This window comes from Procambarus clarkii, chromosome 13 (genome assembly GCF_040958095.1).
Source record: "Procambarus clarkii isolate CNS0578487 chromosome 13, FALCON_Pclarkii_2.0, whole genome shotgun sequence".
In the NCBI taxonomy this organism is placed as follows: domain Eukaryota; kingdom Metazoa; phylum Arthropoda; class Malacostraca; order Decapoda; family Cambaridae; genus Procambarus; species Procambarus clarkii.
Window position 1 is genome coordinate 7,233,582 of NC_091162.1, and position 27,906 is coordinate 7,261,487.

Below are 27,906 nucleotides of genomic sequence, written 5' to 3' on the forward strand. Positions count from 1 at the left end.
GGGGGGGGGGGGGGGAGGGGGGAAAGGGGGAGGAGGAACCGAATATAAAACTCAAGAAGATTTTTGGTTGTGGTCAGTGTGTTGTGAGTCAGTGGTAGTGAAGGTCCAGCCTTGCCTCCCTCCCTGCCTGCCTACCTGCCTCCCTCCCTACCTGCCTACCTAACTACCTCCCCACCTACCTAGGTACATCCCTCCCTACCACCCTTCCTCCCTGCCTCCCTGCCTCCCTACCTACTCACCAGCAGCGCACCGTCATGGTGAGTACTTGCATACTCAGTCCCCATCTTGGGACACCCTGTGTATATATATATATATATATATATATATATATATATATATATATATGCAACAATGATCACAAAAACACTGATCCAAGTATGCAGAATAACCACATATGAAAAATAGAAAATGCTTAACGCGTTTTCGGCTAATCCGCGAATTAGCCGAAAACGTGTTAAGCATTTTCTATTTTTCATATGTGGTTATTCTGCATATATATATATATATATATATATATATATATATATATATATATATATATATATATATATATATATATATATAAACACACACAGGGAGTGGTAGACGGCTGGGTTAAGAGAGGTGGTGGAGGCCAAGACCGTCAGTAGTTTCAAAGCGTTATATGACAAAGAGTGCTGGAAGACGGGACACCACGAGCGTAGCTCTCATCCTGTAACTACACTTAGGTAATTACACTTAGGTAATTACAGGGGGTTTGGTAGCTGAGTGGACAGGTCGCGGGACTCGTAATCCTGTGGCCCGAGTTGGATTCCAGGCGCCGGCAGAGACAAATGGGCAGAGTTTCTTTCACCCTGATGCCCCTGTTACCTAGCAGTAAATAGGTACCTGGGAGTTAGACAGCTGCACGTCACCTTTCGGACGTATGCGTCACATAAAGCCAAAAATTGTCGTACTAGAAAATGGCAGCGGTTCCCGAACTTGACGTACTGTCCCGTTTTCTGTTTTGAGTCCTCTGGTAGGTTAGGATGTCGTAGGGCACTTTAGTAGGACAGTTTCTTAACGTTGGGGCGCCTTAGGAGGCCAGGCTGGTTTGAGAGGACTGGTGGTTGGGGCGGCACTAATTGCTCATAACTGGCTGGAGACGAGCTAAGTCAAGTCGACCATTTGGGAAGGTTGATCTGGCTTGGTCGACGGGCCACACATAACCAAGCTAACATCAGCAGCATGCGAGACGCTCTCGAAGATTGAAACGGTTTTCAGAATGGTAAACGAGGGCTCTTTCAAGGTGGCATACAGAGCCCTCTTCAGACCAGTACTGGAACACGCAGCACCGGCCTGGAACCCGTACCTTGTGAACCATACAACCAAACTTGACAAAGTACAGAGGTGAGCCAAGATCATTGCCAGAGCTATGAGGAGTAAGCTATGAGCATAGATTAAGGGAACCTGGAAGTCGTAACCATGTTAGAGAAGATAGAGAGTGGACATGATAGCAACATACAAGATACTGAGGGACAAAGTGGACAAGGACAGCCTCTTTAAAGTCAGAGAAAGTAGGATGAGACGACACAAGTGGACGGTGGAAACGTCCATAAAAACAAGCACAAGAAGTGGAGGGCAGCGAGGAGGGAGGATGTGGAAGCTTCCACATCCTGGTGGCCTGCGGGCCGCTCACACCAACAGCCTGGTGGACCAAGTTATCACATGTTGAGCCTGGCCTCGGGCCGGGCTTGGGCAGTGGAAGAACTCCCAGAACCCCATCAACCAGGTATCAACCAGGTATCAACCAGGTATCAACCAGGGATTAAGCCACCTCCAGCCACAACTCTGAGTCCAGACTCGACAACAAACTCGAGCGCCAAGATAGTTCAGTTATAGCCCAACAGGTACACCAACAGTGACTGATTGATGAAGATTAAGCCGCCACAAGAGGTAGCACGGGCATGAATAGCCCCGTAGGTGGCTGTATATGTTTCGATTGAATGTGATCTTTGGCTGTGTCTCTGCCTCTGGTACAACAAGGTTGTTGTTGCTATAGATTCAGCTACTCGGAACAAGTTCCAAGTAGCACGGGCTATGGTGAGCCCGTATACAACAAGGCCAGAAGACGGGTTATATAGACCTAGACCCCCACCCCCGTTCCAACCACTTGGGCTGGACGGTAAAGCGACGGTCTCGCTTCATGCAGGTCGGCGTTCAATCCGCGACTATCCACTAAGTGGTTGGGCACCATTCCTTCCCCCCGTCCCATCCCAGATCCTTATCCCGACCCCTTCCCAGTGCTATATAGTCGTAATGGCTTGGTGCTTTCCCCTCATAATTCACCCCACCCCATGCTGACTGATAGGCAAGAACCTGAAGGTAAGCACACCAAGGAAGGAGGCCAGGAAGGTAAACCCTATAGACGGGTTTAAACACTATCAACTCCAATGTTGAATCATTCGATTAACGACTAGGAGGCGGAGGCCGGGAGCTGGAGCTCATCCTCTTCGATCACACACACAGTGGAGAACAGTTGGGAACTCTCAAGAGCAACAATGAGGACAAGAACAAACAGTCTTGTGCAACTAGAGAAAGTAAGAGTGCCCCCCCCCCCAGGGCGGCAGACAGGCAGACAGACCAGGCCTGGGTATAGCCAGGCAGACCGTCAGGAAGGCAGACAGAAAGAGCGGAAGGAAGTTAGACAGAACGTCAGGCATGTGGACAGAGAGAGCGGAAGGCAGGCGGAGGCAGGCGGAGGCAGGCCGGCATGCCACGCTGAAGGACGGACACCGGCACGACCCTATTTTCAAGGACCACCCTTCGAGGTGGTCGCCGGCACGACCCCGCCTGGCTGACCGCCCGTGTAGCAGGGGATAGGGGAGGGGGACAGGAGGGGGGAAGGGGTAGGGGGAAGGGGTTAGCGGACAGGAGAGGGGGGAGGATAGAGGAGGAAAATTCTGCCCGAGAACCTGAGTTTAAAAAGGCCATGACAATAGGATAATTATCTATATATACATATGTAGATGTTTGCTTTTGTTCAAAGTCACTAATCTCTGAATGACACAATGTTCCATTCGAATACGAGCGTGTTTTTATATACCTACTATATAGATGACACGTCTGTGACAGGTAAAAACATGTTTTTTTTAACTTTTTCATGTGAGGGAAATCTCCGAAACCTCTTTACCAATTGCTTTGAAATTTTCACACAACGTTGCATTCGACAACACGCGTGTTTTTATATACCTACTATATAGATGCTACACTTGTGAAAGGTAAAAACATGTTTTTTTGTTTTTAAACAGCACCATCTGTTGGACGTAAAAGCAACATACACTACACTAAATATTTTACAATTCCATTTCAGTGTTTCCGATTGCATTTTTTAATTTAATTTTCAGAGATTTTTATTTATTTTTATTTTTATTTAATTATTTTGTGTAACATTGCGTTGGAATTGAGTTGTGTTGTTTACCATACCGTTCATTTCGTGGGTATAGTTATTTTTTTTTATTTTTTCATTGTTTTTCATTTCTTTTTTTTAATTGTTCTTATTTTTCAGTGATGGGACCATCAGATCATTTAGGAATGCATCAGACAGGGGAGTGGGTAATGGTGGGGAGGACGAGGGGATGGGGGAGTAACCTCACCAGACTCTGCAGGGTGACTGGTGGGTGGGTGTCGACATACATGGCGACACTCACTAGTTGTACTCACCTAGTTGTGCTTGAGAGGGTTGAAGACAGTGAGTAGTGGAGATGGTTACAGTGATGAAGACAGTGAGTAGTAAAGACAAGGCCACAAGAAAAGTAATATCGATCATATAATAAAGATTATTATTATTTATCTTAATAACTAGCTGTATCCGGCCATGCGTTGCTGAGCCACAGCCACCTTCCCCTGTCTCCCCGTCCTCCCCACCCATCCCCGACTCCCGTCCCCGCGTCCTCCCCACTATCCCCCACTCCCGTCCCCGCGCCCTCCCCACCATCCCCCACTCCCGTCCCCTCGTCCTCCCCACCCATCCCCCATCCCCCATGGCTCACCATAGCTGGTGCACACTTGAGGCCTGTAACCTCTGGCACCAATATCTTCTTGCAAACCTTTGTACTTGATCAATATTGGCTCTACACTCCACAAGGTGCGGATTACACACTCTCTCCTCTGCCTCCCTGTGTTGTTAATGCATCACAGGTGTACTCTGGTGTACTCCTTCACCTGCGTCTTGAGTGCAACACCTCCGTCTTGAGTGCAACACCTCCGTCTTGAGTGCAACACCTCCGTCTTGAGTGCAACACCTCCGTCTTGAGTGCAACACCTCCGTCTTGAGTGCAACACCTCCGTCTTGAGTGCAACACCTCCGTCTTGAGTGCAACACCTCCGGTGCAGCTGCACATTTCTGACCGGTGAATTCTATGACTGACAGTGTTATGAGGCGACTCTTTGTGTGTCAAAATTAAGTCTGACATTTTGAAAACTTTGACACGTCATAAGAGGACCAGGACATTAATGGCGGTATCTTCCTTGACCACTAAATTGATAATTTAGTGGTCAAATGATCAATGATAATGATAACTTGATAACCAATTGTCGGGGAGGTCAATGTTTGGGGTCCCGACGTGTTCACCGAGGCGTCTGGTCAACACGGAAATGGCAGGATGACCTTACGAGACAGTGGTGGGGGGGGGGGCCTGACCTGCGGTGTGGTGGTGGTGTTGTGGTGGTGTTGTTGTGTTGTGGTGGTGTTGTTGTGTTGTGGTGGTGTTGTGGTGTGGTGTTGTTGTGGTGGTGTTGTTGTGGTGTTGTGGTGTTGTTGTGGTGGTGTTGTGGTGTTGTTGTGGTGTTGTGGTGGTGTTGTGGTGTTGTTGTGGTGGTGTGGTGGTGGTGTTGTGGTGTTGTTGTGGTGTTGTGGTGGTGTTGTGGTGTTGTTGTGGTGGTGTGGTGGTGGTGTTGTGGTGTGATGGTGGTGTTGTGGTGGTGTTGTGGTGGTGTTCTCGCCTAACTCACCTAATTGTGCTTGCGGGGGTTGAGCTCTGGCTCTTTGGTCCCGCCTCTCAACTGTCAATCAACAGGTGTACAGGTTCCTGAGCCTATTGGGCTCTATCATATCTACATTATAAACTGTGTATGGAGTCAGCCTCCACCACATCACTACTTAATGCATTCCATCTGTTAACTACTCTGAAAAAATTCTTTCTAACGTCTCTGTGACTCATCTGGGCACTAAGTTTCCACCTGTGTCCCCTTGTTCGTGTCCCACTCGTGCTGAAGAGTTTGTCTTTGTCCACCCTGTCAATTCCCCTGAGAATTTTGTACGTGGTTATCATGTCTCCCCTTACTCTTCTGTTTTCCAGGGATGTGAGGTTCAGCTCCTTTAGCCTTTCCTCGTAGCTCATACCTCTCAGTTCCGGGACGAGCCTGCTGGCATACCGCTGAATCTTCTATAACTTTGTGTTTAACTAGGTATGGACTCCAGGCTGGAGCTGCATATTCCAGGATTGGTCTGACATAAGTTGTATACAAGGTCTTGAACGATTCCATACTTTAGTTTCTAAAGGCAGTTCTTATGTTGGCGAACCTAGCATATGTTGATGATATCCTTTTGATATGGTCCTCTGGGGACAGGTTCGGTGTGATATCAACCCCCAGATCTTTCTCTCTATTTGACTCTTGCAGGATTTCACCTCCCAGATGGTACCTTGTGTTCAGCCTCCTGCTCCCTTCGCCTAATTTCATCACCTTACACTTTCCTGAGTTGAACTTCAGCAGCCATTTTCTAGACCATTCCTCCAATTTATCCAGGTCATCCTGTAGTCTCTGTCTATCTTCATCCGTCTTGATTCTTCTCATAATTTTTGCATCATCAGCAAACATTGAGAGGAATGAGTCTATACCCTCCGGAAGATCGTTTACATTAGAAACAGGATGGGTCCAAGTCCCACAACACTGTACATCACCACTACACTGTACATCACCACAACACTGTACATCACCACAACACTGTACATCACCACTACACTGTACATCACCACAACACTGTACATCACCACTACACTGTACATCACCACTACACTGTACATCACCACTACACTGTACATCACCACTACACTGTACATCACCACAACACTGTACATCACCACAACACTGTACATCACCACAACACTGTACATCACCACTACACTGTACATCACCACTACACTGTACATCACCACAACACTGTACATCACCACTACACTGTACATCACCACAACACTGTACATCACCACAACACTGTACATCACCACAACACTGTACATCACCACTACACTGTACATCACCACAACACTGTACATCACCACAACACTGTACATCACCACAACACTGTACATCACCACAACACTGTACATCACCACTACACTGTACATCACCACAACACTGTACATCACCACTACACTGTACATCACCACTACACTGTACATCACCACAACACTGTACATCACCACTACACTGTACATCACCACAACACTGTACATCACCACTACACTGTACATCACCACAACACTGTACATCACCACAACACTGTACATCACCACTACACTGTACATCACCACAACACTGTACATCACCACAACACTGTACATCAACACTACACTGTACATCACCACAACACTGTACATCACCACTACACTGTACATCACCACAACACTGTACATCACCACTACACTGTACATCACCACTACACTGTACATCACCACTACACTGTACATCACCACAACACTGTACATCAACACTACACTGTACATCACCACAACACTGTACATCACCACAACACTGTACATCACCACAACACTGTACATCACCACAACACTGTACATCACCACAACACTGTACATCACCACAACACTGTACATCACCACAACACTGTACATCACCACAACACTGTACATCACCACAACACTGTACATCACCACAACACTGTACATCACCACTACACTGTACACAGTATGTACAGTGTACATCCACAGTACCTTGTTTATGTTTGTCAGTTGTTTGTCTCCAACACATCCGGGTTCATGTGTTTTATTTTGTCATATATTATTACTCCCCGCGTGTGGTCACTCCAAGACCAGGTACAACCTTGGTACAATGATGAGTGACCCTGGTACAGTGAGTGACCCCTGGTACAGTGAGTGACCCCTGGTACAGTGAGTGACCCCTGGTACAGTGAGTGACCCCTGGTACAGTGAGTGACCCTGGTACAGTGAGTGACCCCTGGTACAGTGAGTGACCCTGGTACAGTGAGTGACCCCTGGTACAGTGAGTGACCCCTGGTACAGTGAGTGACCCTGGTACAGTGAGTGACCCCTGGTACAGTGAGTGACCCTGGTACAGTGAGTGACCCCTGGTACAGTGAGTGACCCCTGGTACAGTGAGTGACCCTGGTACAGTGAGTGACCCTGGTACAGTGAGTGACCCTGGTACAGTGAGCGACCCCTGGTACAGTGAGTGACCCCTGGTACAGTGAGTGACCCTGGTACAGTGAGTGACCCTGGTACAGTGAGTGACCCTGGTACAGTGAGTGACCCCTGGTACAGTGAGTGACCCCTGGTACAGTGAGTGACCCTGGTACAGTGAGTGACCCTGGTACAGTGAGTGACCCTGGTACAGTGAGTGACCCCTGGTACAGTGAGTGACCCTGGTACAGTGAGTGACCCCTGGTACAGTGAGTGACCCTGGTACAGTGAGTGACCCTGGTACAGTGAGTGACCCCTGGTACAGTGAGTGACCCTGGTACAGTGAGTGACCCTGGTACAGTGAGTGACCCTGGTACAGTGAGTGACCCCTGGTACAGTGAGTGACCCTGGTACAGTGAGTGACCCTGGTACAGTGAGTGACCCCTGGTACAGTGAGTGACCCTGGTACAGTGAGTGACCCCTGGTACAGTGAGTGACCCTGGTACAGTGAGTGACCCTGGTACAGTGAGTGACCCCTGGTACAGTGAGTGACCCTGGTACAGTGAGTGACCCTGGTACAGTGAGTGACCCTGGTACAGTGAGTGACCCTGGTACAGTGAGTGACCCCTGGTACAGTGAGTGACCCTGGTACAGTGAGTGACCCCTGGTACAGTGAGTGACCCTGGTACAGTGAGTGACCCCTGGTACAGTGAGTGACCCTGGTACAGTGAGTGACCCTGGTACAGTGAGTGACCCTGGTACAGTGAGTGACCCTGGTACAGTGAGTGACCCTGGTACAGTGAGTGACCCTGGTACAGTGAGTGACCCCTGGTACAGTGAGTGACCCCTGGTACAGTGAGTGACCCTGGTACAGTGAGTGACCCCTGGTACAGTGAGTGACCCTGGTACAGTGAGTGACCCCTGGTACAGTGAGTGACCCTGGTACAGTGAGTGACCCTGGTACAGTGAGTGACCCCTGGTACAGTGAGTGACCCCTGGTACAGTGAGTGACCCCTGGTACAGTGAGTGACCCTGGTACAGTGAGTGACCCTGGTACAGTGAGTGACCCTGGTACAGTGAGTGACCCTGGTACAGTGAGTGACCCTGGTACAGTGAGTGACCCCTGGTACAGTGAGTGACCCTGGTACAGTGAGTGACCCCTGGTACAGTGAGTGACCCTGGTACAGTGAGTGACCCTGGTACAGTGAGTGACCCTGGTACAGTGAGTGACCCCTGGTACAGTGAGTGACCCTGGTACAGTGAGTGACCCTTTTACAGTGAGTGACCCTGGTACAGTGAGTGACCCTGGTACAGTGAGTGACCCTGGTACAGTGAGTGACCCCTGGTACAGTGAGTGACCCCTGGTACAGTGAGTGACCCCTGGTACAGTGAGTGACCCTGGTACAGTGAGTGACCCTGGTACAGTGAGTGACCCCTGGTACAGTGAGTGACCCCTGGTACAGTGAGTGACCCTGGTACAGTGAGTGACCCTGGTACAGTGAGTGACCCTGGTACAGTGAGTGACCCTGGTACAGTGAGTGACCCCTGGTACAGTGAGTTATCCCTGGTACAATGAGTGACCCCTGGTACAGTGAGTGACCCCTGGTACAGTGAGTGGCGCTGGTACAATGAGTGACCCCTGGTACAGTGAGTGACCCCTGGTACAATGAGTGACCCCTGGTACAGTGAGTGACCCTGGTACAATGAGTGACCCCCTGGTACAATGAGTGACCCCTGGTACAGTGAGTGACCCTGGTACAACGAGTGACCCCTGGTACAGTGAGTGACCCCTGGAACAATGAGTGACCCCTGGTACAGTGAGTGACCCTGGCACAATGAGTGACCCCTGGTACAATGAGTGACCCCTGGTACAGTGAGTGACCCTGGTACAACGAGTGACCCCTGGTACAGTGAGTGACCCCTGGTACAATGAGTGACCCCTGGTACAGTGAGTGACCCTGGCACAATGAGTGACCCCTGGTACAATGAGTGACCCCTGGTACAATGATGAGTGACCGACCTTGAGGAACCCAGAGGGCGTGTTGACGGAGGGCTGGACCTTGGAGATGCACTCTCCCTCACACTTGTTGACGGCGAGGTCCTCCTCACACGTCCTCACTACTCTCCCCGCCTCGTCGAACTCCTCTACAATGACACACACCACTCATTATACCCACCACCGACTCATCATATCGTCAACAGTGGCATTATTCATCACAACACATTATAAGCATCTTTATAGGAGAACACGGGAGGTACTGGAGGAACGGGGTGACCTCAAGGGTGACCTCCGGGGTTCGAGGACCAGGTGGGGTACTCACCCTTGGCGACGTGGATGGTGGAGGGTAGAGTCTCACACTCCAAGTCGTACCTCTGAGCCAGGGTCGTCGTCCCCGCCACGACCACCACCACGACCATCATACATACTGACCTCATCTGTAGCCAGAACTCTGAGTTACACAGGAGAGCTGGGACTGAACACAGTGGTCAAGCTCCTCCCAGTAGCTGGGTAGAGAGGTCAAGCTCCACCCAGTAGCCAGCTAGAGAGAGAGAGGTCAAGCTCCACCCAGTAGCCAGCTAGAGAGAGAGAGGTCAAGCTCCACCCAGTAGCCGGCTAGAGAGAGGTCAAGCTCCACCCAGTAGCCAGCTAGAGAGAGAGAGGTCAAGCTCCACCCAGTAGCCGTCTAGAGAGAGGTCAAGCTCCACCCAGTAGCCAGCTAGAGAGAGAGAGGTCAAGCTCCACCCAGTAGCCGTCTAGAGAGAGGTCAAGCTCCACCCAGTAGCCAGCTAGAGAGAGGTCAAGCTCCACCCAGTAGCCGTCTAGAGAGAGGTCAAGCTCCACCCAGTAGCCGTCTAGAGAGAGGTCAAGCTCCACCCAGTAGCCAGCTAGAGAGAGGTCAAGCTCCACCCAGTAGCCAGCTAGAGAGAGAGAGGTCAAGCTCCACCCAGTAGCCGTCTAGAGAGAGGTCAAGCTCCACCCAGTAGCCAGCTAGAGAGAGAGGTCAAGCTCCACCCAGTAGCCGGCTAGAGAGAGGTCAAGCTCCACCCAGTAGCCAGCTAGAGAGAGAGGTCAAGCTCCACCCAGTAGCCGGCTAGAGAGAGGTCAAGCTCCACCCAGTAGCCAGCTAGAGAGAGAGGTCAAGCTCCACCCAGTAGCCGGCTAGAGAGAGGTCAAGCTCCACCCAGTAGCCAGCTAGAGAGAGAGAGGTCAAGCTCCACCCAGTAGCCGTCTAGAGAGAGGTCAAGCTCCACCCAGTAGCCAGCTAGAGAGAGGTCAAGCTCCACCCAGTAGCCAGCTAGAGAGAGAGAGGTCAAGCTCCACCCAGTAGCCGTCTAGAGAGAGGTCAAGCTCCACCCAGTAGCCGGCTAGAGAGAGGTCAAGCTCCACCCAGTAGCCGGCTAGAGAGAGAGAGGTCAAGCTCCACCCAGTAGCCGTCTAGAGAGAGGTCAAGCTCCACCCAGTAGCCAGCTAGAGAGAGAGAGGTCAAGCTCCACCCAGTAGCCGGCTAGAGAGAGAGAGGTCAAGCTCCACCCAGTAGCCAGCTAGAGAGAGAGAGGTCAAGCTCCACCCAGTAGCCGGCTAGAGAGAGGTCAAGCTCCACCCAGTAGCCGGCTAGAGAGAGAGAGGTCAAGCTCCACCCAGTAGCCGGCTAGAGAGAGAGAGGTCAAGCTCCACCCAGTAGCCAGCTAGAGAGAGAGAGGTCAAGCTCCACCCAGTAGCCAGCTAGAGAGAGAGAGGTCAAGCTCCACCCAGTAGCCAGCTAGAGAGAGAGAGGTCAAGCTCCACCCAGTAGCCAGCTAGAGAGAGAGAGGTCAAGCTCCACCCAGTAGCCAGCTAGAGAGAGGTCAAGCTCCACCCAGTAGCCAGCTAGAGAGAGGTCAAGCTCCACCCAGTAGCCGGCTAGAGAGAGGTCAAGCTCCACCCAGTAGCCAGCTAGAGAGAGGTCAAGCTCCACCCAGTAGCCGTCTAGAGAGAGGTCAAGCTCCACCCAGTAGCCAGCTAGAGAGAGGTCAAGCTCCACCCAGTAGCCAGCTAGAGAGAGAGAGGTCAAGCTCCACCCAGTAGCCGGCTAGAGAGAGGTCAAGCTCCACCCAGTAGCCGGCTAGAGAGAGAGAGGTCAAGCTCCACCCAGTAGCCGTCTAGAGAGAGGTCAAGCTCCACCCAGTAGCCGTCTAGAGAGAGGTCAAGCTCCACCCAGTAGCCGGCTAGAGAGAGAGAGGTCAAGCTCCACCCAGTAGCCGGCTAGAGAGAGAGAGGTCAAGCTCCACCCAGTAGCCGGCTAGAGAGAGGTCAAGCTCCACCCAGTAGCCAGCTAGAGAGAGAGAGGTCAAGCTCCACCCAGTAGCCGGCTAGAGAGAGGTCAAGCTCCACCCAGTAGCCGGCTAGAGAGAGGTCAAGCTCCACCCAGTAGCCAGCTAGAGACAGTAGTCAAGTCTTATGTCCTACACAAGATATGAAAGTCACTATAACAAGGCCTCGGTTCACTCTCAGTAAAGATGTTTCAGCCCGTGTGGCTCTGCGGTGTTCACGGACCCTAGTGTGGCCTTGGCCTCAAGTGTTCCCTGCACCACGTGTGTGTGTCCACGGACACTAGTGTGGCCTTGGCCTCAGTGTTCCCTGCACCACGTGTGTGTGTCCACGGACACTAGTGTGGCCTTGGCCTCAGTGTTCCCTGCACCGCGTGTGTGTGTCCACGGACACTAGTGTGGCCTTGGCCTCAGTGTTCCCTGCACCGCGTGTGTGTGTCCACGGACACTAGTGTGGCCTTGCCCTCGTGTTCCCTGCACCACGTGTGTGTGTCCACGGACACTAGTGTGGCCTTGGCCTCGTGTTCCCTGCACCGCGTGTGTGTGTCCACGGATACTAGTGTGGCCTTGTCCTCGTGTTCCCTGCACCACGTGTGTGTGTTCACGGACCCTAGTGTGGCCTTGTCCTCGTGTTCCCTGCACCGCGTGTGTGTGTCCACGGACCCTAGTGTGGCCTTGCCCTCAGTGTTCCCTGCACCGCGTGTGTGTGTTCACGGACCCTAGTGTGGCCTAGCCCTCGTGTTCCCTGCACCGCGTGTGTGTGTCCACGGACCCTAGTGTGGCCTTGCCCTCAGTGTTCCCTGCACCACGTGTGTGTGTCCACGGACCCTAGTGTGGCCTTGCCCTCAGTGTTCCCTGCACCGCGTGTGTGTGTTCACGGACCCTAGTGTGGCCTAGCCCTCGTGTTCCCTGCACCGCGTGTGTGTGTCCACGGACCCTAGTGTGACCTTGCCCTCAGTGTTCCCTGCACCACGTGTGTGTGTCCACGGACCCTAGTGTGGCCTTGCCCTCAGTGTTCCCTGCACCACGTGTGTGTGTTCACGGACCCTAGTGTGGCCTTGCCCTCGTGTTCCCTGCACCGCGTGTGTTTGGCCATGTGTGGCTGTACTCACCTAGTTGTGTTTGCGGGGGTTGAGCTCTGGCTCTTTGGTCCCGCCTCTCAACCGTCAATCAACAGGTGTACAGGTTCCTGAGCCTATTGGGCTCTATCATATCTACACTTGAAACTGTGTATGGAGTCAGCCTCCACCACATCACTGCCTAATGTGTTCCATCTGTTAACTACTCTGACACTGAAAAAGTTCTTTCTAATGTCTCTATGGCTCATTTGGGTACTCAGCTTCCACCAGTGTGCCCTTGTTCGTGTACCACCAGTGTTGAATAGTTTATCCTTGTCTACCCTGTCAATTCCCCTGAGAATCTTGTATGTGGTGATCATGTCCCCCCGAGCTATTCTGACTTCGTGTGTGGCTGTGTGTGAGGTGCTCACCGTGCTGTCCAGAGTGAAGGCTGACGATGCTGTGGGTCCCTCCAACATCGTCCAGGCCTTTTTACTGCTTGCCACGCCCCCTCCCTCCCTCCTGCCACGCCCCCTCCCTCCCTCCCTCCTGCCACGCCCCCTCCCTCCCTCCCTCCTGCCACGCCCCCACCCTCCCTCCTGCCACGCCCCCTCCCTCCCTCCTGCCACGCCCCCTCCCTCCCTCCTGCCACGCCCCCTCCCTCCCTCCTGCCACGCCCCCTCCCTCCCTGCTGCCTTGCCCCCTCTCCCCCCCCCCCCCACATAGACTCTCACGCCTTCCTCCTCTCTACATTACACCTCTTTTTCCCCCCACATTCCTCTCCCTCGCACTTCACCTCATGTCTCTACTCACCCTGTTGTCTTGACGAGTCAAGCTGTAGCTCCCTAACCCCGCCTTACCATCTTCTGGCCAGTCACAGCACTTACAGCACAGCACACCAACAGTACTGTTGGTCCTGGGCACTTACAGCACACCAACAGTACTGTTGGTCCTGGGCACTTACAGCACACCAACAGTACTGTTGGTCCTGGGCACTTACAGCACACCAACAGTACTGTTGGTCCTGGGCACTTACAGCACACCAACAGTACTGTTGGTCCTGGGCACTTACAGCACACCAACAGTACTGTTGGTCCTGGGCACTTACAGCACACCAACAGTACTGTTGGTCCTGGGCACTTACAGCACACCAACAGTACTGTTGGTCCTGGGCACTTACAGCACACCAACAGTACTGTTGGTCCTGGGCACTTACAGCACACCAACAGTACTGTTGGTCCTGGGCACTTACAGCACACCAACAGTACTGTTGGTCCTGGGCACTTACAGCACACCAACAGTACTGTTGGTCCTGGGCACTTACAGCACACCAACAGTACTGTTGGTCCTGGGTAAGATCGTAAGTGATGAGGGTTATGTAGCCATCTTTTGGACGAGGAATCTTTAACTATCCACCGTTTAGGGCTGTTAACAACAACACAAAACTCTGATAGAAACCAAAGATCCTCCGAGTGTTAACAGCCCTAAATGGTGGACAGTTAAAGATCCCTCGCCCAAAAGATGGCTACATTAACCTCATAACTTACGATCTTACTCAGGACCAACAAAACCTCTTGAATCTTGGTCTAAAATATCAATTCTTATCAAAACCATAAAAGTTTTTGTTAAAACTTTGGTTAAAACTAACCATTTTTTGGTTAATTTCTTAACCAAAACCAAAAAACGCCTTGAAATCGAAATGTTTCTGGACGACATTCACAAGTTAGAAGACAACAAAAAAGTCATCACCAGTGACACACTTCAGGCTGAACTACTAGCAGAAGCCGGGGAAAACGCGGAACATACTCATCAACAATCTTAACCCTATCTTAGGAAGCCGGTCGGCCGAGCGGACAGCACGCTGGACTTGTGATCCTGTGGTACTGGGTTCGATCCCAGGCGCCGGCCAGAAACACTGGGCAGAGTTTCTTTCACCCTATGCCCCTGTTACCTAGCAGTAAAATAGGTACCTGGGTGTTAGTCAGCTGTCACGGGCTGCTTCCTGGGGGTGGAGGCCTGGTCGAGGACCGGGCCGCGGGGACACTAAAGCCCCGAAATCATCTCAAGATAACCTCCAGATATCCCCACGACTCAAAGAAGCAGCAAAACAACTCAACAATCTGGAAGATGTAACTGTCATGGGTGCGTGTGTCAACCACTTTTGTCGTAGCTGTGTCTCAGAGGCCTGTTAAGAAATTAGTGGTGGTGGACTTTTAAATGTTGTCTAGGGATATAGATGACTGTACTTGAGCCTAGGGGGCCAATGAAGGAGTAAGGTAAACAGCCTACGGCAAAGACACAAATTTATATGTATAAAACACACGATATTACACATATGAATTGTTGTTCCTTACAACACAAGGTCAATATGAGGTGATATAACCCCCCACGAGGGCTCTAGATACCGTAATTAAGGCTCTACGTCCCAAACCTGGAACAGACACACAGTGACCTTAACTATCCATCGATGACATATATTTACACCTCTAGGAAACCTGGACTCTCTCTTAAAGAACACCTCCAAAGTCTGCATAACTACTGTACAATATCTTGCATCCCTGTTTAGATACTAAGGTAGGCTTATCTGACTGTACGGCCGGAGAAAACCCCTCAAATAGCGGGACCGGGTCGGCAGCGATACACCTCCCCTCAAGTCAAGATGGCGTCCACCTCTCTTGCGTCATCGCCCCTTAATACTCTATGCTCTATATTTGCAATCAAACACTTTATTGACTTTATTTGCCATATTCCCCATGCATGCTTTTAGATTGAGTCTATTTTTCCCTCACATAGTTTGGCTATTCCAGTTCACATTATTCCTGACAATCTCCAGCTGAGAAGGTACTACTTTGCTGGGCGGAGTATTACTGGTAACTCGCGGCCTCCCTGAAATCAGCTGTAGATATTTTTATATCAAAAAGTCTCCATTGTGTCCACCAACATTTTATACTTGAAACTAACCTCTACAGGAGGTAAAGTTCGAAACAGTTACAATAAGAACAGCCGACAAGACAGCAGCATATATGTTGATTCCAACCCAAGAATACATGAACAAAATTAGTGATATCCTTAGTGATAACACCAAATGTCAACGAATCACGAGGAACCCCGTGGAAGACCTTAAACGCAAAGTGAACAAAACTATTACCGCAATCAACGCAAAGAAAGGTAGTGAGCATTACACTAAACTTCAAGGCGACTATGGCTTAGGATATGCCTATGGCAATGTTAAGACACACAAACCAGGTAACCCGCTACGTCCAATAATCAGCCAAATACCAACTCCAACCTATCACCTGGCAAAAAGATTTAACGAACTCCTAACTCCATACACTCCAAGCAACTATTGTCTACAATCATCAGCAGATTTCCTGGAATTAATCAAAACTACTCAGCCCGATGGAATCATTGCTTCCCTGGACGTTGAATCCCTTTTTACCAACGTCCCAGTCGACACAACCATAGGAATGATACTGGACAGAGTATACAGAGACGAGAGCACCCCCAAATTAGACATACCTGAGCCACACTTGAAAAGTCTTCTCGAAGCATGTACAAAGGAAGCCCCTTTCATCAGTCCACAAGGAGACATGTATCTACAAATAGACGGAGTAGCAATGGGCTTCCCCTTAGGAGTGTTATCCGCTAATTTTTATATGGGAACCATCGAAGACAGGGTCTTCAGTAGCAGACAAAAACCAACTGTATACTGCCGTTATGTAGATGCCATATTCGTCATAGTAAAAGACTCAGATGAACTAATTAATCAAAAAACCATCTCGAGAGAGAGAGAGTCAGTACTCCGATTTACACATGAAAATAGTGAAAATAACAGTCTGCCATTCTTGGATGTACTAATAACAAAAACAGGAACCTCTTTAAGCACCAACGTATATACCAAGCCCACCAACATAGGATTATGCCTGAACGGTAGAAGTGAGTGCCCCCAAAGATACAAAGCCAGTGTTCTCAATGCTTATATTCGTCGAGCGCTTACCCTGCTCTGAATGGAGCAACGTGAGTAGAGTTTGTAAGAGTAACTCAGGTACTGGTGAACAACGGATATAGCAACACGGAAATAAACGCTGCTATATGAAGACACCTGGACCGATGGTACAAGCCTGAACCTAAAACAGAAACCACAACACCTCCAATAAAATTATATTACAAATCAACTATGCACAGTGAACATAAAAAAGAGGCGTTTGACCTGTCATCTTCAATCCGGTGCCCCCAGAAATCACATGAGACAAGCCCATGACATCACCCTAACAAGACAAATGTTGAATAAAAACACTTGTATAATGGACAAAACCCAAGACGTAAGAAGATTACAAATTCTTGAAGCAATCCACATAAGAATAGAAAGACCTACCATGAATATCCAAATCACGGAACTATTTACTCTACCCACCATGAGAGTAAGGACAAGACCAGAACGTCAAGATACTAACATAGGAGACACTGCTTGACAAACAGCGTCCACTACGCTGGATTAATCTTTATGTGTACCCTATTTATCCTCTGATCCTTAGCTTCTTTTCTCCTGACCCCATTGTTCCATCCATTTGTATTCACCTGACCCACTATTAGTATAAATATAATGCCCTGTACTGTAACATCACTTGAGAATGAACCATGTAGGTTCGAAACGTTGTGCAATTTTATAATAAGTGTAATACATTCTACAGTTATACACTTCTTTTTCTTCACTTTGAAAACGAACATGACTTTTGGTGAACTCATCTTTCAGCTGAACCCTGATGCAAGAGCATTAGTAAGAGGCATAGAAGCTCTAAATCAGAAAACAGTTAATACGGAATATGCTGTCATGTTCAATGATAACCAATGTGTAACTAGTTTCACAAGATTATCACTTGCTAAGCTAAACGTACAATGGGGTTGAGTTGCTGAACCCATTATGCGTCCAGGGGATGGGTATGGGGTGAATAAATAAAGAAATAAAATCTCTCTCTCTCTCTCTCTCTCTCTCTCTCTCTCTCTCTCTCTCTCTCTCTCTCTCTCTCTCTCTCTCTCTCTCTCTCTCTCTCTCTCTCTCTCTCTCTCTCTCTCTCTCTCTCTCTCTCTCTCTCTCTCTTTCTCCCCCCCCTTCCCTCCCCCCCCCCCGCGGTGTGCTAGTGAGGTCGCTGTGAGGGGGAGGTGGAGTGGTGGCCGCCGTAGAGTAAGTATTCATGTTGTGGGGGTTCGAAGCCCGCGGGTGGTGCCATCACCGCGGGCGTGGGTGATGCCAGTAGGTCGTGGGCGTAGGTGGCATGCCCCAGCTCCTTGTCTACATATCCCAGCTCCTGGTCCTCATATCCCAGCTCCTGGTCCTCATATCCCAGCTCCTGGTCCTCATATCCTAGCTCCTGGTCCTCATATCCCATCTCCTGGTTCTCGTACCCCAGCTCCTGGTCCTCATACCCCAGCTCCTGGTCCTCATATCCCAGCTCCTGGTCCTCATACCCCAGCTCCTTGTCTACATATCCCAGCTCCTGGTCCTCATATCCCAGCTCCTGGTCCTCATATCCCAGCTAGTGGTCCTCATACCCCAGCTCCTGGTCCTCATATCCCAGCTCCTGGTCCTCATATCCCAGCTCCTGGTCCTCATATCCTAGCTCCTGGTCCTCATATCCCATCTCCTGGTTCTCGTACCCCAGCTCCTGGTCCTCATACCCCAGCTCCTTGTCTACATATCCCAGCTCCTGGTCCTCATATCCCAGCTCCTGGTCCTCATATCCCAGCTAGTGGTCCTCATACCCCAGCTCCTGGTCCTCATATCCCAGCTACTGGTCCTCATACCCCAGCTCCTTGTCCTCATATCCCAGCTCCTGGTTCTCGTACCCCAGCTCCTGGTCCTCATACCCCAGCTACTGGTCCTCATATCCCAGCTCCTGGTCCTCATACCCCAGCTCCTGGTCCTCATATCCCAGCTCCTGGTCCTCATATCCCAGCTCCTGGTCCTCATATCCCAGCTCCTGGTCCTCATACCCCAGCTCCTGGTTCTCGTACCCCAGCTCCTGGTCCTCATATCCCAGCTCCTGGTCCTCATATCCCAGCTCCTGGTCCTCATATCCCAGCTCCTGGTTCTCGTACCCCAGCTCCTGGTCCTCATACCCCAGCTCCTGGTCCTCATACCCCAGCTCCTGGTCCTCATATCCCAGCTCCTTGTCCTCATATCCCAGCTCCTGGTCCTCATATCCCAGCTCCTGGTCCTCATACCCCAGCTCCTGGTCGTCATACCCCAGCTCCTGGTCCTCATACCCTAGCTCTTGGTCCTCATACCCCAGCTCCTGGTCCTCATACCCCAGCTCCTGGTCCTCATATCCCAGTTCCTGGTCCTCATACCCTAGCTCCTGGTCCTCATACCCCAGCTCCTCATACCCCAGCTCCTCATACCCCAGCTCCTTGTCCTCATACCCTAGCTCCTTGTCCTCATATCCCAGCTCCTGGTCCTCATATCCCAGCTCCTGGTCCTCATACCCCCAGCTCCTGGTCCTCATATCCCAGCTCCTGGTCCTCATACCACAGCTCCTGGTCCTCATATCCCAGCTCCTGGTCCTCATATCCCAGTTCCTCGTCCTCATATCCCAGCTCCTGGTCCCCATATCCCAGCTCCTGGTCCTCATATCCCAGCTCCTGGTCCCCATATCCCAGCTCCTGGTCCTCATATCCCAGCTCCTGGTCCTCATATCCCAGCTCCTGGTCCTCATATCCCAGCTCCTGGTCCTCATATCCCAGCTCCTGGTCCTCATATCCCAGCTCCTGGTCCTCATATCCCAGCTCCTGGTCCTCATATCCCAGCTCCTGGTCCTCATATCCCAGCTCCTGGTCCTCATATCCCAGCTCCTGGTCCTCATATCCCAGCTCCTGGTCCTCATACCACAGCTCCTGGTCCTCATATCCCAGCTCCTGGTCCTCATATCCCAGTTCCTCGTCCTCATATCCCAGCTCCTGGTCCCCATATCCCAGCTCCTGGTCCTCATATCCCAGCTCCTGGTCCCCATATCCCAGCTCCTGGTCCTCATATCCCAGCTCCTGGTCCTCATATCCCAGCTCCTGGTCCTCATATCCTAGCTCCTGGTCCTCATATCCCAGCTCCTGGTCCTCATATCCCAGCTCCTGGTCCTCATATCCCAGCTCCTGGTCCTCATATCCCAGCTCCTGGTCCTCATATCCCAGCTCCTGGTCCTCATATCCCAGCTCCTGGTCCTCATATCCCAGCTCGTGGTCCCCATACCCCAGCTCCTGGGCCCCATACCCCAGCTCGTGGTCCCCATACCCCAGCTCCTGGGCCCCATACCCCAGCTCCTGGTCCTCATATCCCAGCTCCTGGTCCTCATACCCCAGCTCCTGGGCCCCATACCCCAGCTCCTGGTCCTCATATCCCAGCTCCTGGTCCTCATACCCCAGCTCCTGGGCCCCATACCCCAGCTCCTGGTCCCCATACCCCAGCTCCTGGGCCCCATACCCCAGCTCCTGGTCCCCATATCCCAGCTCCTGGTCCCCATACCCCAGCTCCTGGGCCCCATACCCCAGCTCCTGGTCCTCATATCCCAGCTCCTGGTCCCCATACCCCAGCTCCTGGGCCCCATACCCCAGCTCCTGGGCCCCATACCCCAGCTCCTGGTCCTCATACCCCAGCTCCTGGTCCTCATATCCCAGCTCCTGGTCCCCATACCCCAGCTCCTGGGTCCCATACCCCAGCTCCTGGTCCTCATATCCCAGCTCCTGGTCCTCATACCCCAGCTCCTGGTCCTCATATCCCAGCTCCTGGGCCCCATACCCCAGCTCCTGGTCCTCATACCCCAGCTCCTGGGCCCCACACCCACCACAAGCGCCGTATAGTCAGACTGACGTAGAGTTTCCTCCTGATAATCAACTTTGATCATTGTCAAATGTATTTTCAACTTTGCATCATTTTCGATTTTTATTTGTTGAAATATACATGTTGTGTCTCGGCTCCTGGGCCCCGTCCCGAGGGCCACTCCTTAGTACTGTGTCTATATGCTAGGTGAGAGGGGGGAGACCAGGCTATGTTTTTTTCCCTGAGAATATTTTTATTAAAATGTTTTTGTGATAGAGGGCAAATACCTTTACAATTTACACATAAAAAGCTCCATGAAATTCCACCCTCTTGAAATATGTAGTTATATATAATAATAATATATAAATAGAAATATATATAAATAGAAATATATATAAATAGAAATATATATAAATAGAAATATATATAAATAGATATATATAGGTTTTATGCCTTTGTTTTGGTTTTAGTCATGAAGTAATTCATGTAACTATTATATATTTGTAGTGAAAAGCAGGCCACAACAGTCTGCTTACTCACAGGTACCTATTTACTGCTAGGTGAACAAAGGCACCGGGTGTAGGGAAACGTGCCCAAAACGTTTCTCCCTGACCGGGAATCGAACCTGGGACTATTAGGTCGTGAGCCTAACCACTCAGCAGGAGACATTATCAACAAATTAAGTTCACTTTCACCTCTTGTCTTTATAAACAGAATATAAACAGTTTATAAACAGAATTCACTTTATTCTGTTCTGAATGAGTTATGTCATGTTCTGAACATGTTCAATGAAGGTGATCTGCATGTCTAACGAGTATGTCATGAACACTTTCAGGTGGTGTTGGGGTGTGTTGTGGTGGTGATAGTGACGGTGGTGTTGGGGTCAGCCAGTGGGGTCCAGGCTGGCAAGACTGACCCCAGGGTCCTCCTCTGCTACTACGCCTCCTGGGCACATTACCGCCAAGGTCAGTGTATAGGGGTCACACTCGGGGTCAGGGGTCACACTCGGGGTCAGGGGTCACACTCGGGGGTCAGGGGTCACACTCGGGGTCAGGGGTCGCACTCGGGGTCAGGGGTCACACTCGGGGTCAGGGGTCACACTCGGGGGTCAGGGGTCACACTCAGGGGTCAGGGGTCACACTCAGGGGTCAGGGGTCACATTCGGGGTCAGGGGTCACACTCGGGGTCAGGGGTCACACTCGGGGGTCAGGGGTCACACTCGGGGTCAGGGGTCACACTCGGGGGCCAGGGGTCACACTCGGGGGTCAGGGGTCACACTCAGGGGTCAGGGGCCACACTCTGGGGTCAGTAGTCACACTCGGGGGTCAGGGGTCACACTCAGGGGTCAGGGGTCACACTCAGGGTCAGGGGTCACACTCAGGGTCAGGAGTCACACTCGGGGTCACACTCAAGGTCAGGAGTCACACTCAAGAGTCAGGGGTCACTCTCGGGGGTCAGGGGTCACACTCAGGGGTCAGGAGTCACACTCGGGGGTCAGGGGTCACACTCGGGGTCACACTCAAGGTCAGTAATCACACTCGGGGTAAGGGGTCACTCTCAAGGTCAGGAGTCACACTCGGGGTCACACTCATGGTCAGGAGTCACACTCAGGGGTCAGGGGTCACCCTCGGGGTCAAGGAGAGGAGACTACGGGAATTAAACCACACGTCACTGGAAGACAGAAGAGTTACTGGGGACATGATCACCACACACAAGATTCTCACAGAAATTGATAGGGTAGATAAAGACAGGCTATTTAATACATGTGGACACAGGTGGAAATTGAGTCCCCAAATGACCCATAGAAACACTAGAAAGATAGTTTTCAGTGTCAGAGTAGTAGACAAATGGAATACACTAGGAAGTGATATGGTGGAGGCTGACACCATACACAGTTTCAAGTGAAGATATGATAAGCCCAATAGGCTCAGGAATCTGTACATCAGTTGATTGACGGTTGAGAAGCGGGACCAAAGAGCCAGAGCTCAACCCCCCGCAAGCACAACTAGGTGAGTACATACACACAAAGATGCCGTAGAAATATAAGAAAATTCACTTTCGCAAACAGAGTGGTAGACGGTTGGAACAAACTGAATGAGAAGGTTGCGGAGGCGAGAACCGTCAGTAATTTCAAATTGTTATACAGCAAAGAGTACTGGGAAGACGGGACACCACAAGGGTAGCTCTTAGCGTGTAACTACACTTAGGTAATTACACACACACACACACACCAGGAGCAACGTTTAACAATATACATAGACTCTGCACCCACCAAACGCTACTGAACACTAACAGCTTAATATTCTTTCATCAGTTGCTAAATATATCCTTGTGAAATTCAAGTGGTGCCCAGTCAATCCCTCGCCTCATCTTTAATAATAATGTTATTTTCATATGATACAGGGGCGTATTCATGGATACATAATGTAAATAATATAAAACCTCTAATACGCAAGGCGTTTAGGGCATAATTAGATCAATTTGCTATTAAATTTAATTGGACAACACTTAAAGCCTCGCGAGAAGTCAGTCAACATGCACATAGCAAACTACCCTCTATATCCCAATTACCTTCTATCACTAAACAATTACGCATACATACTGATTATCATACATCAATACATGTTTAATCTTGCCTAAACATGGGATTCTCTCACACCTTTTACCATGATAAGCGCCTTATCCAACGCCTCCACCAGACTCATTGATCTGTGACCCTGAGGAGCGCCGTCACTATTGTCCAAGAGTGGTGCGTGTTGCAGCAGCAGCCAGAGGTCAGCAGGGGCAGCTGCCTGGGAAGACTGTACCACGACCACCACTCAAAGGTCAAGCGGGAAAGGTTGCTGGACTTAGTGAAGGGTATGAGATTTGCCGAGGACAGATGAAAGTTGACGTTGTACTTGGTGCATCATTATAGCTGTTGGATCATTATAGCTGGTGCATCATTACAGCTGGTGCATCATTATAGTTTGTTGAACACTATATCTGGGGCATCATTATAGCTGGAGTAACGTGATACAAATAATCGCCAACAGAACTTAAACACCTAACCTAACCTCGAGGGTAGAAATAGCCTAAGCTACTCTATCCTTCTGAGATGTACTTCCTTTTCTCAATAAACTTACTTGAACCAACTGAACCTAAGCTATACATAGAACTTTAATGTATAATAATATTAACGTGTATACGAAAACAAACCTATTTTAATACACAATACGTTAAAATTAATGAAATATTTCTTAGCAAGTCTTCAGGAATGGCCGTAACCTGAAAAAATAATTTGGAGAATTAGCATATCCGTAGGAGCCGTGATGAAGGTTTGAACTTATGCGTTCCCAGGCACATTGACAGAGGAATTTGGAGAATATTAAATATGAGATGATCAAATCATTGTTGTATCATTGATGGTTACACATTGGTGTCTGTCACTAAGATAGGATCGGATGTAGTCAAGGGCAAGGCCTCGGATTCCATAATGCTGGAGTTTAAGTAATGTGTGTGTGGGTGTTTGTCAGATGTGGCCAAGTACACGGTAGGGAACATCCCGGTGGAGCTCTGCACACACCTCGTCTACGCCTTCGCCATCCTCGACCCCAAGACCTTCCTGGCCAAGCAACACGACCCCTGGCTCGATAACGACCTCCACAACTACCGCAAGTTCGTCCAGCTCAAAAGAGAGAATCCCAACCTAAAGGTAAGTTCTTATTGTTTGCTTCTGTGGTGAAGTTGACTATTGCTCTCAGGTAATGCCTTCCCCTTACCTCTTCTTCTCTCATTTGGCTTGGTACTGAAATGAATCTCTAAAGATAATCGCTAAAAGAGATTCAGCCTAAAAAAAAGTCTGAATTTCTTCAGATTCTTCCTCAGGCAATGTATCCTCCAGGTCAGTTTGTCAGATAATAACCTCAAGGCTAGATGAAAACCGCAGATGGACTACTAAGTCCTTGGCTTGGGCTAGGCTAGGGTAGAAATAGCCGAACTACCTCTGACTTGTTATGCACGGTTAAAATTAGACACGAATCATCCAGGTTATATCTACTTAGGTTAATTTCTAAATGTTCGTAATAACTTGACCTTGCTAATAACTATGGACTCGTGACATAAAAACGAAATTTTGTACGCTAGGCTACAGTATAATTAATATACCCCCGAGTGCACAATTCAAACCCACTCCGGCGTGGACATCCAGCACCAATGGCAACCGGGTCAAAAAAAGTTAATGGGAAGTGGGACGAGCGAGCACAACACCGGTTAAGGAGATCTGCTGTCGCCACATCCTTAGGAAAGTACTGTAGTAGTCATTAGTGAGTTTCATGTTAACTGTCAATTTCGTATCAAAATTAAAGTTCTGTGTGACTTGTAAGCATTGATCAGGTCAGATGATTCACAACTTGTCCGGGTTCGGTCCCCAGCCAATACTAAATGTTTAGGCATGTTTTCTTATACCTGATGCCTCTTTTCACCTAGAAATAAATAGGTACCTGCGAGTTAGGCAATTGTTGTGGATTGCATCCTTGGCAAAGGCAGATGTTGCCCAATGAGAAATACAAATGGGAAACCAAAACACATGCGACATATTCCCCATCATGGTGGTGATCCCCGATGAGTACAGCCGGGAGTTTCTTGGTCTCAAGAACAACAACTGAACAATTTAACGTGTTGAAGTAAATTTAAAATTATTTTACAGCTCGAAAGATTATTGCTTATACTCACGAAACATGATGGAGAGGGGGGGGGGAGGTCTCCTTTGAGTGGCAGTGTAGTACTTATCCTGTGTTGTGTTCCTGTATTGCTTGGCCTTGGAGGGTGGATCACCTCTTAATGTTCTCAGGTGTTGCTTGGCCCTGGAGGATGGATCACCTCTTAATGTTCTCAGGTGTTGCTTGGCCCTGGAGGATGGATCACCCCTTAATGTTCTCAGGTGTTGCTTGGCCCTGGAGGATGGATCACCTCTTAATGTTCTCAGGTGTTGCTTGGCCTTGGAGGGTGGATCACCTCTTAATGTTCTCAGGTGTTGCTTGGCCCTGGAGGGTGGATCACCCCTTAATGTTCTCAGGTGTTGCTTGGCCCTGGAGGGTGGATCACCTCTTAATGTTCCCAGGTGTTGCTTGGCCTTGGAGGGTGGATCACCTCTTAATGTTCTCAGGTGTTGCTTGGCCCTGGAGGGTGGATCACCCCTTAATGTTCTCAGGTGTTGCTTGGCCCTGGAGGGTGGATCACCTCTTAATGTTCTCAGGTGTTGCTTGGCCTTGGAGGGTGGATCACCCCTTAATGTTCTCAGGTGTTGCTTGGCCTTGGAGGGTGGATCACCTCTTAATGTTCTCAGGTGTTGCTTGGCCTTGGAGGGTGGATCACCTCTTAATGTTCTCAGGTGTTGCTTGGCCTTGGAGGGTGGAACGACTCCCGGTCCAGCAAGTACTCCAAGCTGGTTGTTGACGCAGGCCGCCGCCGGAGGTTCGTGGAGGAAGTGGTCAAACTACTCCTCCAGCACGGCTTTGACGGCCTTGACCTGGACTGGGAGTACCCAGGCTACGACGGCGACCGTTCTGATAAAGCAGGTAACATGACACTAACTTTTATCTATTACCAGACAATATCATTTTTCTTTTAAATATCAGTATGAGCAAAACATAAAGCAAACTTATATTTTAATTTAAATCTGTTTTTAAATATTATATTGTCGGTTTAGCAGACTAGGGTATAAATGTTAATATTTACGGTGCTCGTCTTGCTTTTTCGAGTATTGCTGTTGGTGCTATGTGCAACCATAATTTAATTTAATTTTGCCCCGAGGGAGCGTGTTTATTGGGCAGCGTCACTCATCCTGTGAGTGGACACACCGCCATAGTGACAGTATTGGGCAGCGTCACTCATCCTGAGTGGACACACCGCCATAGTGACAGTATTGGGCAGCGTCACTCATCCTGTGAGTGGACACACCGCCATAGTGACAGTATTGGGCAGCACCACTCATCCTGTGACTGGACACACCGCCATAGTGACAGTATTGGGCAGCGTCACTCATCCTGTGATTGGACACACCGCCATAGTGACAGTATTGGGCAGCTCCACTCATCCTGTGAGTGGACACACCGCCATAGTGACAGTATTGGGCAGCACCACTCATCCTGTGAGTGGACACACCGCCATAGTGACAGTATTGGGCAGCGTCACTCATCCTGTGAGTGGACACACCGCCATAGTGACAGTATTGGGCAGCGTCACTCATCCTGTGAGTGGACACACCGCCATAGTGACAGTATTGGGCAGCACCACTCATCCTGCGAGTGGACACACCGCCATAGTGACAGTATTGGGCAGCGTCACTCATCCTGTGAGTGGACACACCGCCATAGTGACAGTATTGGGCAGCGCCACTCATCCTGTGAGTGGACACACCGCCATAGTGACAGTATTGGGCAGCGTCACTCATCCTGTGAGTGGACACACCGCCATAGCAGCATGTACAACACTCCCCAATTGGAAGAAAACGGGCTGTTCATCCAATCACTTGTACTCAGACACAGTTGTGAGGTGAACTCCAGTAAACACACCAGAACACAATACGTGACAGAGAACTGTCTTCCATCTGGTCTTGACTAGCTGTCGACACCTGTGTTCTGACGAACGCACTTGCGAACAGGGAGCACAGAACGTCAAGCCTCCATAACTTACCCACACTCCACATCAACCACCCATCAAACAGCCACCAACCCGAGCTGCACTAATACCCCCATCCTTCCACCTTCACCCATCAACAACCCATACCTCTTCCTCCCAGGTTTTCTCTCAGCCTTACCACCTTCTCCCTCTCTCCCTTACAAAAGTTCATTCTCCCAATCCCACACTCACACAATTCTTCTCCCGTTGTAATCCTTTTCCTTTGAATTCTCTAATGTTCCCCGGGGAATATTGCAGTGGTAATAGTTACAACTAATTTAGTCTCCACAATTGATATTACATCAGGGTTAGTGTATTCAAATATTTATTTTTCAACTACTTTATTTAACAGTTCATCAGCATCGATGTACTACATCTTTAAATTCGTTACTGCTATTTCGTCCTCACCTTGGACACCTTTGAACCCAATGAATAGGCAGAATAGGGTCTGGGCATTGGTTGTGGAAAAGATCAGGCTAGCGGAGGCCACCAGAGACAGTCTTTGTTAGGTAAATATCTTAACTAGTGCCTTCTATTCTGTGCTCAGGCTTCACAGCATGGCTAGTGGACCTCAAGTCAGCCTTGAGACCTCATGGTCTGTTACTGACGTCAGCAGTGAGTGCTGGGCGAAGCACTATCGACACGGGCTACGATGTCCCAAAAGTGGCTCAACTCC

The 27,906-nt window shown here is 50.0% G+C and overlaps 1 protein-coding gene and 1 long non-coding RNA gene across 2 annotated transcripts in view; one reads left to right on the top strand and one right to left on the bottom strand.

The window, feature by feature from the left end:
* The window catches only part of Pburs (Partner of Bursicon), a 40,904-nt gene extending 27,667 nt beyond the window's left edge, over nt 1-13,237 (bottom strand). The window contains exons 1-3 of the mRNA XM_069323566.1: nt 13,195-13,237; nt 9,719-9,833; nt 9,418-9,542 (exon numbers count right to left, since the gene is read on the bottom strand). Coding sequence (XP_069179667.1) covers nt 9,418-9,542; nt 9,719-9,833 — 240 coding nt within the window. The 5' untranslated portion in view covers nt 13,195-13,237. The remainder of the gene's footprint in view (nt 1-9,417; nt 9,543-9,718; nt 9,834-13,194) is intronic.
* LOC138364235 (uncharacterized) lies at nt 82-27,906 on the top strand. The gene is made up of 4 exons (XR_011228350.1): nt 82-257; nt 24,086-24,264; nt 25,942-26,128; nt 27,778-27,906. It is a non-coding gene; the product is annotated as an uncharacterized lncRNA (long non-coding RNA).